This window comes from Poecile atricapillus, chromosome 2 (assembly GCF_030490865.1).
Source record: "Poecile atricapillus isolate bPoeAtr1 chromosome 2, bPoeAtr1.hap1, whole genome shotgun sequence".
In the NCBI taxonomy this organism is placed as follows: domain Eukaryota; kingdom Metazoa; phylum Chordata; class Aves; order Passeriformes; family Paridae; genus Poecile; species Poecile atricapillus.
Genome location: NC_081250.1, coordinates 36161819 through 36174954, shown reverse-complemented (window position 1 = coordinate 36174954; position 13136 = coordinate 36161819). Strand labels below are relative to the sequence as shown.

The following is a 13136-nucleotide window of genomic DNA, read 5'->3' as shown; positions in this document are numbered from 1 at the left end:
CTATGCATTGTGTTTAATGAATTTATTTTGAATATTGACATAACAACTTAAAAGAAAGAGAACCAAAAAACCTCAAAAACTCATTTTAATTCTCAAGTCTTTAGAAATGAAAGTTTAATTTTCTTTCCCAAATAGCTACTCTTGTCTCCTTTGGAGCCTACAGTTACACTATTATCTATGGTTTTAGAACATTATAAAATACAAAATAATTTTACATTTTGTAATTTTTCCCTATTGCAGATCTCTGTACTGTAGATCATTATTATAATTATCATAAATAAAATTCATATTTATGAACACAGATCTTGAAGTAAACTGCCAGGTGCAGGGTTGCCTACCATTGCCAATTTGTTGTGTGTTGTGTTAGAAAAAGGGAGACTAACTTGTTTCTCTATATTATAGAAGAATAAACACTTGGATTTAATCAGAATTTAAGATAAAAGCCATTGATTATGAAACCATTCTGTTAACAGTGTGAATAAATGTTCATGCTTTTAGTTAGTCTGCACCTAATATTGCTGTCTGCCTTATGCTGTGAATTAGGAACTATTATATGACTGGAAAATCTAAATATACTTTTGCTTTTCCTTTTATGTTTAGGGCATGCATGAACTTCTAGCTCCCATAGTCTTTATCCTACATTGTGACCACCAGGCTTTTTCGCATGCCAGTGAAGCTGCACAACCAAGGCAAGCGTTGCATTTTATTTGTATAAAAATCCATGTTCTTTAAAAAATAAGTTGGCTGAACCATAGCTTATAAGTATGTGCTCCATAATTCTTTGTTTATAATTCATAAATTAGTATCAGAAATCATTGCATCCTTGTGCTTTGATGGGAATGTCCTTATTACATCTTTCTTACTACAGGAATTAGTTTTGATGAGATGTCTGAGATTCAGACATTGGCCCCTTCTCAGACATTGGCTGGTGAAAAAACAGGGAGACAAGAAATCTAGGGAAAACCTTAATCTCAAGGCTTACATGCCTACCTGCAGTTCCACCCCATCCTTATTGCCACAAGTGGTTTTGGTTTTGTCACTGCAGAGAGTAGACAGATTAGTGAGCTCCACTCATAGGCATCTTACCATCGACTCTTTCCTCATATCTTAAAGGGGGAAATAATCAATAATCATTGAAGGCAAATTGTTGGGATTGATATTTCTTCTTTCATCACCTGCAGTGTTGTAGCTGTGATACCTAACAATTCTTTGATTTGGTAGTAACATTATGTTTAGCTATTGATCCTCCATTTCATTCAAAAGTGTCTATGTGTGTATGCGTGCAGTCAAACTCATACATATAAAATATTGTATCACATGGTTGTCTGCCTTGATTCTTGCCCCATATGTAAGGCTTTTGTTTTTATTAAAAAAGAAAAAAGAAACTAGTTTAATTCTTGTGATATTCAGGGCATTTCATTTGGTTTTTTGCACACTGGAGTCCAGCAGTGAATAAAACCTAATTTAATTATGTGTGCAGTATAATATAACCTCTGTAGATACCCCTCAACGTGACTGCCCAAAGGTAGTTAAGCATTAAGATGATTATTTACAAGTGTGTGTTTTTATTCAATGTCTGTCCTTAGATATCCTAAAATTACCTAGAAGATGCTCTTCAGTGCTAAACAACTTAAAATAACCATGTGTTATGTACAGCATTCTGTTCCATCCCCACTGAAAAAGTAGAGCTAAGCAGCAAAGTAGATGGAAAAGAGGTGCTGTCACTGATTAATTGCTGTTAAAGTACAATAAAAATACAGGCTATTAAAACAAAATAAATTAATGTTTTGATACTGCATATTTGACCAGTAACCATTTTTTTTTTGTTGTTTGGGATAAACAGTGATAGATTGTGCAGCAATCAATTATTCTAGATCAAGCATATTCAAATAATACATTGTGACATTCAGTAATTTGTTATTTGGAATAATTAGATGGTTACTTCATTGTAGTGCAGACAAGGCAGCTAATTTGTTTTTGATCTTTATAAAAAGGAAAGACTTCATTTGTTCAATGGAGTTGCTCTTTTTAATTAAAAAGGCTAGTTTTCTCATTTGCACTTTATATGAAAGTTGGCTTATAAATACATAATAGTACATGCAGAACGCTGACCAAAAATAAACATTCACATTTGGATTGTTCACTGTTGCCTTTTTCAGTGAGGAAATGAAAGTTCTTTTGAATCCTGAATATCTGGAACATGATGCATAGTAAGTTTTAACAAGTTTCTTTACATTTAATTTGCTCTTATTTGTAATTGACACCATTATTTAACACCAAGTTTCTGGGTTGTTCCCTTCCAGCGCAATGTTCACACGTCTTATGAAAACAGCAGAACACTGGTTTTCAACTTTTGAACATGACAGTCAGAAGGTAAATATTGCTTTAAAATGTACTTACTGTGTTTTCAAGCAAATGTGATTTTAATATGATTGACGTTATTTAAAGCTAACAAGACATCTCTTAGCTTGGTTAAAGCAATCTCAAACAAGTTTACAATCTTCAAAGGTTCTTCAGAATTTGGTCATAAGCATTTATGGGATGTCTTCAGGTGAGAGTTCCTATCTGTTGAACGATCACTTGGTAATCAAAAGCCAAGTGTACAAGCACAGATTTTTTCTGTATGTAACTAATGCCCTTGCATAGCATTTGAAAGAGTGCCTGTCATAGGCACGTCTGTGTGCTCAAAACCTGTGCAAATGTCATGGTATATAAATGCCTATAGGTAAAGTATTTACATAATCTTTTCAGCTGATTACAATTTGCTGTGAAACCAAAACTTTAACCATAGACTTTCTGTCAAAGGTCAGGGTGTATCTTTCCCTGACATAATCATTCCATTTCCTTAATTTTTTCCTTCTTAACCTCAAGATATTCAAACAGAGGGGATGTCTGTTCCTTCAGCTCTCTTGTGTATCTGTACAGACACTACTGAATTTAGTATGTTGCTGCTTTCGTAAGAAAGCTTTTGCAGTGTTCTAAGTTTAGTTCTACAGAACTCTCCTTTGAGGGACCTTCTAGAGACCATCTAGTCCCTGTCTGAATTTTTCCATTCATAGCAGGAAGGACAATTCCCTCAGTCAGTTGCTCAAGATTTCCTTTGACTATTTCTTTTCTTGTCTCTTTCCATCTTTATGTTTCTCTTTTTTTTTTTTTTTTTTTTAAATTCTGGAAAATCATTTGTATGATAGAGTGTATGTATGGAGGCCCTAGCAAAATATTATTAACAGTATTATGGGTATTGCCAAGACTTCCAGTGATTTATATCCTAAAAGAGTTGGCCTACAAACTTAGTTTTAGTTTGACTCACTTTAGAATTTTTCACATAAAACATGGGGAGAATATCAAGAGTTAGCAAAAACTTCATGAGAATTTGGTTGGTTCTGGATGTCCACATGTGTGCACCTAAACCTGTAGTTGCAAACTGTAATTAGGGAGTGCTAGTTTGAATGGTGGTTTTGTCAGTCTCATGAAGAAAAAGTTCACTGAAGACTCATGTAAAACCATCTATTTTATTTAAATATTTAAAATACTATATATTTTATCAGCTATGGGGAATTGACATCTTAGCTTAAACTATCTACAGTTACAAATTCTTCGGATTTTTATATAATTTCAGTAGCTAGGTATAAAGCATATGAGATAGAAATTTTATGAGGTTACTATATAGCACTTTTATTTTAATAACAAGGCTGTAAGATATGTTTCTCTGAGCAGAGCTTTTCAAAATACAGTGTATTCAAATGTATTTGTTCTAATTCCTGTGACAGACAGAGGTGGTAAAGTCTGAGGTTGAATTTTATTCCAAGAAATAACTAGGTCTTCTTACAGATTTGCAGTGCTTGGGTAGAAGGTGAAAGTTTACGTTGCTTTTTCCAGTCCTTTTATGGCATAAAAAATTAACAATGCAAAGAGAATGGATTAGTATCTAGTTGTTTGTTCTTTTTCTTTGCAAAGATGTATAATCTTTAATAATCCTTTCTTGTACATATGCCTTTTACAATCATGACTTTGAGGGTTAGCTACATAGTAAAGTGTGAATCTTCACAAAGGAAGCAATGAAAGTGTGTGCTCTGAGAGACATGTTACATTTTACAACATCTAACAGTTGTTTCCATTACTCCCAATTGCCATTAGAGGAGCTTCTCCAGCTACTCCATTCCCTAGTGGTTAATGAGAGAAATCTGTCCTCAGTTTATACTTGTACTATGTCCTAGCCTATCTTTACTGCTGTAGCATTTGTTTCCTAAATGGATGAATATATAAATTGTATTAGTATCGACTACCAGCCATTCCAGTTCGTGTTGTGGTAGATAATGTTTTGTGACAGGACTTGATGACTCTGTTCCTAATACTTAGCAAAAGTTCTCAGCTGCATTTCACTGGTATTCATATTCAAACTGTTCTTAGGAGTAATTCTGGTGCTCTCCTATATACAGTATAGCACAATCTGAGCCATCCCTTTTTATTTCTTTTTACTGTGAGCCACATCCTTTTAGTATTGATCATTTATATTTCATGTTAGTAATAGATGACTTAACACATGCACTCAAATTTTTTTGCAAAGACCTGAAGGCTCACAAAAAGAAAATGGGTGTTTTCTCTCATGTGGCAAATAATTATGTAGTGAGTGTGAGCAGGGGCACAGTAATTTGTTGTCCTCTTGGCTTTAGGCACAGGCACTGTGAGTCATTTCTAGTTAAACATTCTGGCGGCTTGGTTTTATTAGTTTATTTGAGCATCTTTCTGTTTGGGCTGTTTGTTTCACACCAGCTATGTGATTTTTGGAGCAATTTCAGCTGACTAGAGGTATTGTCATTTTCTCAACCAAATTGCATGAGAGGAGACAACAGACATGACTTTGTTGCACTCTAGTCATCCACCAAGCTTCTTGGTGAAGTACGTGGAATCCGGAGGCATGGACAGGCAAGGCTTTGTTGTTGGCTGCAGCTGCTTCCTCACAGATTCTGTCATGCCTTGAAGTTCTCTGTTAATAGGGTTAATTTCTGAGTTGCTGATAAACTGCATTTTGATGGGTGCCGTTTACTTATCTTGTGCTTTTAGAAACAGCAAGCCAGCGTATACTATTGGATGCACTTAGCCATGTTTGATAGTCAGTCAGTCTGACAGTCAGCAATGTGCCAGTGCTGCATTATGCCAAGGTGCACAAATGCTGCAAGTGACAAATAACTCCAATTTTGGCACAGAGGAAGCTTGCATTAGTTTTGATATTCACAATCTCTCGTCACTTGAGCCAGGGTTTAATAATCTGTCTTGTAATTTTGTAAAGATGGCTTGAAACCCACAGACAACTAATGGTGTAAAGACTCAACTGAGTAATAGCCAGTCTTTTCATATTACAAGTTCAAATAAGCAGAGGGATTCTGATGTTGAGCTTTCCATATAAGGTTTTATGCCTGTAATAAAGAAAAGCTTAAAAACACAGGTCTTCTGAGTCATTGGAGTTATGAATGCATGAAGTGGTCAAGCCAAAGTTAAAGTCAATCTGAATAAGCCACAATAAAGTTCATACCCCAGATATGTGTCAAATGATAGAACATGTACTGTCTGCAAATACATAGAGTTACGGACTTTTATGATTGGTTTCAAAGATAAATCCATGTGTTTATGAAAAAAATTAGTATAGACTGACATTTAACATTAAGGCAATACTACTATCTCGTGCTTTAAGAGTGGTTTTCTGTATAGAAGGAGATTAATGGATACCTGTTTTCAATATTTTGCATTCTTGCATATGACCAAGAAAATAGTGAAATGGGTCTGAAATTATAGGAAATAGCCATACAATGCAGAAATAAAATGCAGGGTACAAAAGCTGCCCAGCTTGGTAAGAAAGAATTTAATAGAATAGTTTTAAAAATAAGGTAGGAGAAATATCCTTTCCCAATGTACCTGCAGCTGTGAAAACCTTCAGTATTTAACGAAGTAACAGCATTGCTTATTGGCCTCTAAGACACTGAATGTTTTATTTTAAATTCCTGGTTGTTAGAATAGCAAAGATTTTGGATAAATACATGCCATGTCAGTGGGCTTTATTTGACAGTCTGAGGGAGCTTTTGTCAAGTGATTTGCAGGAGTATCTTAAATTAATATGTCTTGGTACCACTATACCATGGTTAAACTATCACAATATAATAGACAGATCAGTCCCTTCGCTACAATTGCCATAGCAAAGCAACAATTAAGCAGATTTTAAGACACAATTTATAATCAATCATGTCCTTAAATAGAAATATATTACCTGAAGTCACTGCTCAACATCCTACCATGTTTTCTGCAGTATAGAAATAGAGTCATTAAGAAAAGGTACTTCAAGCAACGAAGAACACAAAAAATAGACTTTTTGGTTGACATTATTATATGTTCACTGCCCATTTGGATGTTAAACCATGTTGTAAGTTATTTTGAAACAACCACAGAAAAATACATTTAGAATAGCTTTTACAACAAAAAGAAACTTCCTTTCTTATTGAATGTTAAAAGTAATGCTATTTTTACAATATTGAAACAAGTGAATTTGTATTTAAACAATGTAAAGTGCAGTGAAGTCTCCTGAAATTATTAACCCTTTGAGCTGGATAATGCTTCTCTATTTAGTGAGCAAAAGTGCAGAAAAACAGCAACTGTTTTTCAAAGTGAAGCTTTTGGGTCAGAGGTCATGATGACAGATTGTAGCAGTCATTGCAAAATTCTTCTCTTACTGTTCCAATTTCCTCTGTTTTATAACCTTAACATTGTTCCTAACAGTTTAATTCTCTATTTCCCTGCTCCCCTGTCCTTCTCTTGATAGGTTTGACTTGTCCTTCTTTTTTATTCATTCTCCATTTTACATGTTTTCTAATCAATGCAGTTCATTACTTGATGCACTTCTTTCTAGCATTCTGTCTCTTTTTCAATAATACTTCACTCTTCTGCAATAAGAATGAATTTAAAGCAGTGTCATGTTCAAGGATGCTAATACTCCACTGGTTTTCACTTGATATGTGTTGTGTTGTAGATCATGGCATAGTTTGCACAGCCCTCAGGTCCAACCAACTGCTGTCTCATTGTTCTATTTCTTTTTTCCTTTAAAAGTTTTTGATGCTTTATCAAAGCTGTGTAGATTTTAAGGTAAAGCCACCAGATTTTCTGTGCAAGCCTGTTTAGAAAGGATTGTTTGAAAATAAGTTACTTCCTATTTGGTATGCAATTTATTGTCCTCTGAGGGCATATATTCTCTACTGAGTTACCATTCATCTGCTTTATTCTGGACTGACTCAGACTGCTGATATTAAAGCTAAAATAAAGCTGCCAACACTTTGTCAGAGCTTGAAGAGTAAAGCATGCACGTAAAAATTGATGTGCAGAATGACAGGCACTCCTTGGCACTCCTGGGAAAGGGAATCCCACAATACCTTCTGCAGAATTGGATACTTGAGATTCCTCTTCTGCTGTAAAAGAAATGAGTTATTACTATGTTTATTTGGAAGCCAGTGTTTACAACAACTGAAATCTCCTGCATACGATCCCTTTAGACAGTAAGGCTTAATGGGTTGTTCTTTTTTTCATCCTGTTTTCTGTGTCTGCAGGAGAAAGATGTGATGATAACACCTATGCCCTTTGCAAGGCCACAGGATTTGGGGCCATCTATTGCTATTGTAGCAAAAGTAAATCAAATTCAGGATCATCTGCTGAAGAAACATGATATTGAGCTATACATGCATCTGAACCGACTGGAAATTGCTCCACAGATTTATGGACTGTAAGTGTTTGCATAGCATTATTTAATTTAATTCCTTGGGGGTTTTGTTTCACTGCATTAGGAAATTTTTCCCCTTAAATTTTGGATTAGGGGAATGGGACTAAAAAGAAGTACTTATCTCTTGGAACTGATTTGTTTTGCAGTAATGTAACAGTAAATGCCACCCTACTGTTGCAGTTGTGACACTGGCATTTCCAGTGCAGATAATGTTCATTCAGCTACGCATTAGAGACCCTGATGAAGACTCCCATACTTTCTGAATCAAGTACAGAGTCTACTTGGAGCTCTCCTGTAAGAACACGTGGGATAATAGGACACAAAAAACTATTAGCATTGTGTGGTTTATTTACTTAATTTTATCACCAGTTTAGCATCAGTGAACTTTTCCCTATTGTGTTACGGGATTTTGGATGCTGGTAATACAGGGGAAGGGGCATGTTTAAAGTAAAGGCGTGGGTATAATAAATTGTCTGTGTACAGAGTCAGCCCAGGTATTCCCTTTTCCATGAAGCTGCTTCATATCCAGTCAGCTGGTTGTGTATTGTATACCCCCATTCCAGGGGGATTATTGGGCCAGGTGTGATGGCCCAATCCATGTGTTTGTGCAGCACTGAATCCAAGCTATTTATAGCTGCTGTAGTCAGTCTGGCTCAACACAGGGTGTGCAGTTTGAGTGAACCATGAGTAACGGTGAAATGACCATGGTTTTGAACAAGAATCTTGCCTTCATTGTCTGGAATTCTAGAGTTTTGATTCATTTTGATCATTCCTTAAGGAGTTAGCAAGCCATATGTGCCGTTGCAGGGACAAAGAAAATGACACTTTTTTTTTTTTTTGCAGTGATTTAAAGTAAGATTGGCTTTGCCTTAAATGAAAAAAAAACAAAAAATTATAGGTGTGAATTTCCAAATGCAATTGTGGATTGTAATAACTCAATAGAAAATAGAGAAAGGGAAGGAAAAGGTAGCTGTAAATGTAAAGGTGGTGTAAATGTCAGGCCAGGCCGTAACTGCAATATTTAACACTAAAGTCTAATTCGATGTTACTGTAAAATGAAAAAATGCTGCAACATAATATACTTTCAAGAGAAGAGTTGAGCTACTTATTAATAACTTATATTAGGAGGATAAATGTAATTCTACAAATCTTACTTAAATACACTTTATAGGTATGAGTTACCTATAGGGGAGGAAAAATAAGCCAAGTAAACTCAAGGTAGTAAAAGTACAAAGAGGACAGATTGTCCTGTTACAATCTTTTTTTGCATAGTGTATTTTCTGAATATCTTCACTAGTCTGGAAGAGAACACAAGCATCCCTAATAAACTTCAGGGGTAGTAATGAGCAAATAGGCTGTATAAAGAAAACAAAAATACGTTGTTTCATTTATGAAGATTTATGAAAACAAAGAGGGAAAAAATTAAGTTAAACTTCAGAAATTTGCAAACATATTTTGGGGCAAAAATAATTTGTAATGTAGGTATTCACGTTGGTCTAAGATTTTGCCTTTCAGTAAGAGAAATAATTGGAAGAAAAAATTATGCTTTAGCTCTAAACATGGTATTATAATAACAGAAGAAAGATTCAGTCTGCTGTGGCATAAATAGAACTGAATCTGAATAAAGAAATTTACAGTTAAGAGAATGAATTATGAGAGAGAGCTTCAGGCTGACTATCAGGAAAACCTCACAAACAGGGAGCTGTTAGACTGTAAAATAATATATCAAAATTAACAAAGGAAAAACCATCAGAATGTTTTAAAACCAGGCTTTGAAAATCTCCCAGAAATGGGTGGTATACAGACAAGAGTCTGCATTGGCAGAAGAGAAAAGTAAGTTACCTCTGAGGTCATATCCTTCCTGCACTGATTTCTGATTTGATATAGACAGGAGAAAAAGAAAGGGAAAGGAGCATGACTATGTTGTATTATTCTCACCTTTAATGATGTCTGAACTCTTCAGAGTAGTAATTTCCAGTAGTGAGCCAACTGACAGTCTGAGATGACGTATCTTTTCCTGTATTTAACATTTCTTGAACTAGAAGCAGCATTTCTTAAACTACATAGTTTATCAATAATTGCTTAACCTAATCAAACTGCAGAATTCATCTGAGTTTTTTATTGAAGTTTATTGTTTTGCTGAAGATTTACCAACAATAACTATTCATCTGTCAACCTTAATACCACCCAAAAAATATACAAACAGTAGAAGGAAGACTGGGAACTTTGTTCAAAAGATATTGTGGTGTTCCTAGAGAACAGAATCAACATGAAAGGCCTGTATTTAATAGCAATCTACCCTAACTTGCACAAGTTATAATGTTCACTTATTTTAAAATTCAGCATTTTATGCTTTGCATCCTTTTATGACCTTCTGGGGCAAGGCAAAAACAATTATTTGCATTTTCATACAGTTGATTCTATACTTCTATGTTTTCAAATGTTTTTTATTTTTCAAACACTAGCGAGACTTGTTCTGATGGGAGGTCAGGTACCCCAGCTGGTTGTACATTTCCATGTTCAGAAACTGTCCTTTACAATAAAATGTGAAAAATTAAATTATGCTTACCTGCTTATAAGACCAAGTTTAACAGGCATTTCATTATGTGTGGTACAACTCACTAATTTTGGTTGCAGTTTTGGAGTTTCAACTCAAAGCAGTAGATTGCCTTCTCTTCCAGAGCACAGCAGTGGACAGACTTCTCATTCCCTGACTGTCTCATTCCATTCCTGATTGGGAAGAGAACCCAGTTAGGTACAGGAAGGTATACTGGGTCCTGGCTATGCCATACTTCCATGCTCTGGAAGTTCAAGTTGGTGTCACAGACAGCAGCAGCCTTAGCACAGGAATTTCTGTATCTGGAAATTTTGAGACTGCACTTTCATTCACTTTCAGTCAGCACTGCTTGTCCCTGTGATAATTATCCAGCTTCTATTAATATCAGCTGAAATGAACCAGCAATACAGAGATAAAAGGTTTGTGCCTTATCATTCCTCAGTCTTCTTTCTTTGCCCTGTCTCTAGCCTGGACCCCAAGGAAATGTTTTGCAGAATAACACTGTTTCACTCTGGTGGTGGTACTGTGAATAGTCTAACCAAACTATAATAATTATCTAATCATATCTAATTTTGTACTTTGTAAAGTCAAGTACAAGAATGGTTTTAAAATAAAATGGAATTGATTACATTAATGGTTCAGTGACATGCTCCCTGATAATAAACCTTTCTCTAAATAAAAAGAAAAAATTGCTAGGATTGAACATAAAGATTGGATATTCGAAAGGGTTGACAGATTAAATATTTAATTTAATTTTAAAATTAGAAGAGTTAACAATAATTAATGTCCTAGATTAATTGGTACTCTGATGTTAATTTCTTTGACCCTTACATCTAATTCATGTTAAAATACAAAGTATTGCAAAGCGAGACTGCATTTTCTGCAGTTGCCAGTGTTTGCAGGGACAAATTAGGCAGGTTAGGCTCTCAGCTTGAGAAAAGACAGGATTTGAGGAACGTTTTCGTGTACCTGAATTTTAGGACATTATCTTCCATTTAAAGGAATTTGTAGTAGGCAACTTCTTTTACATTTCACTGAAAAGATGAATCAATTGGAAAGGTCCCATATAATATTATTACCACTTTATTTTATGCACCGAAGTTGAATTATATTGCACCAAATGAATTTCTCATGGAACTGCATACAATAAGTACAGCCAGATCATGTAAATATATATTATACAGTTGTACAGAAGTAATACACAGAGAGATAATGACAATGCATAAGGATAAAAAGCTTTATTCAAGAACAAAAATTAAACGTTGGCATAAACTCACCAGCTTCTGCATCATGATGCACATTGATGGCAGTATTCTACTGGTAAAGCAAACTCTTCCTAAGCTCGTACCACCAGACAATAAAGCACATGCAGAAGTGAGGGTAAATATTTCACGGTGGCTTTAGCTCAGTACCAAAAGGGCCCTCTCAGGACCCAGAAGGGCGGCGATGGCTGTGCCTCGCTGCCTCTCTGCCCTGCTGCCATCACTCAGAGAGGCGCTGCCCACTGCCGCTCGAGAGGCGCTCAGGCTGTGGGCGGCTACCGCGGCACTTCAGGAGGAAAGCCCACCTCAGGCAGCAAATAAAGAAATGCAAAACAAAAGAGAAGGGCACAAACTAAGTTGCAGGGGAACTAGACACGAGTGTAGATCTGAAGATGGCGTTGGAAAGGTTATGTTACAGTAAAGTCAACAGCAGATGTGCTGTTCCACTATTACTATTCTTACTTGCTTTGCTGTGAGCACTGCTGTGGGGCATACACCTGTTTTAGTTTCTTGCCCGTGCCATTATGGTACCAGGCAGTATTCTTTTGCGTAATCAGATTGGTCTCTGGAGGGAGAATTTAAAGGATTTTACTTGTGTACTAAAGGAACATAAATCATATTCATTGTATCTGAAAAAAAAAAATTAAAAAAATCCCACAAGTTATCAGAATAAGAAATCTTTACGACCTACAGAAAAAGTAGATCAAAGATCAGTCTTACTAAGGAAAACTTTAAAGATCATGCAGGATGTCTGAGTCTGTTTTGAATTCTCACACCAAAAGAAAATGAGATAATATATGACATGGTCCAAACCCATTACATTTCCTCTATAGCTTTTAATCCAGTGTCATCAATCAATTGGACAGCAATTACGATGAAAGCAGCTTTGAGCTATTGTGCACGTAGTAGAGGAACCACCAAAATCTGGCCTTGCAATTAAAAGGCAAGTATCTGCCAGTGACTATCTAGAAATGGGTAAGACTAAGCAAATACAAAGTCTTTCTAAAAAAAGCAATAATTCTCATTTGAATGTCCAGGACCAAATTAATCATGAACTTAGTATCTGGAACTGCTGTTGGTTTCCAGTACTTATTTTCTGTTTGAATTAAACAAAGCATTATATATAAAACAGATTTTAATGGACTATAAATCCCAGCTTGTCTCTCAGTAGAGGACTTGTTGAGGATTTAATGCCAGATGACCAGGCCTTTCTAAGAAATGTTAGTGTCCAGTGTTGGTCCCACAAATTACAAGATACATTCTACTGGGTTTTTAGATAGAGCTTTTAGAGACTGACTTAGGCATCTGAAGACATTATTATAAATTCTATCGTGAGCATTGAAAAAAGTACTGTAAGAGGAAACCTTTCTAAGTTAGCTGATGGAAACATCTGAAGCTACTTTAAAAAGCTCCCATGTATTTTGATGGAGACAGGGATTGCCTCAGCTACTGCTGCCATACCAATTGTACTGTGATGGTTTACAAATTCAAATTATTTCCTCTTTGCAAATAAATGAGGACAATTTTTGAAGATCAGGGTAGGTATCTTAGGCAGCAA

The 13136-nt window shown here is 35.5% G+C and overlaps 1 protein-coding gene across 3 annotated transcripts in view; it reads left to right on the top strand.

Moving 5' to 3' along the window:
- Positions 1-13136, top strand: part of TBC1D5 (TBC1 domain family member 5) — a 315146-nt gene that overhangs the window by 188991 nt on the left and 113019 nt on the right. For all 3 annotated transcript variants that reach the window (XM_058831805.1, XM_058831806.1, XM_058831807.1), the window contains exons 12-15: positions 601-689; positions 2160-2210; positions 2304-2373; positions 7590-7762. In XM_058831805.1, coding sequence (XP_058687788.1) covers positions 601-689; positions 2160-2210; positions 2304-2373; positions 7590-7762 — 383 coding nt within the window. The remainder of the gene's footprint in view (positions 1-600; positions 690-2159; positions 2211-2303; positions 2374-7589; positions 7763-13136) is intronic.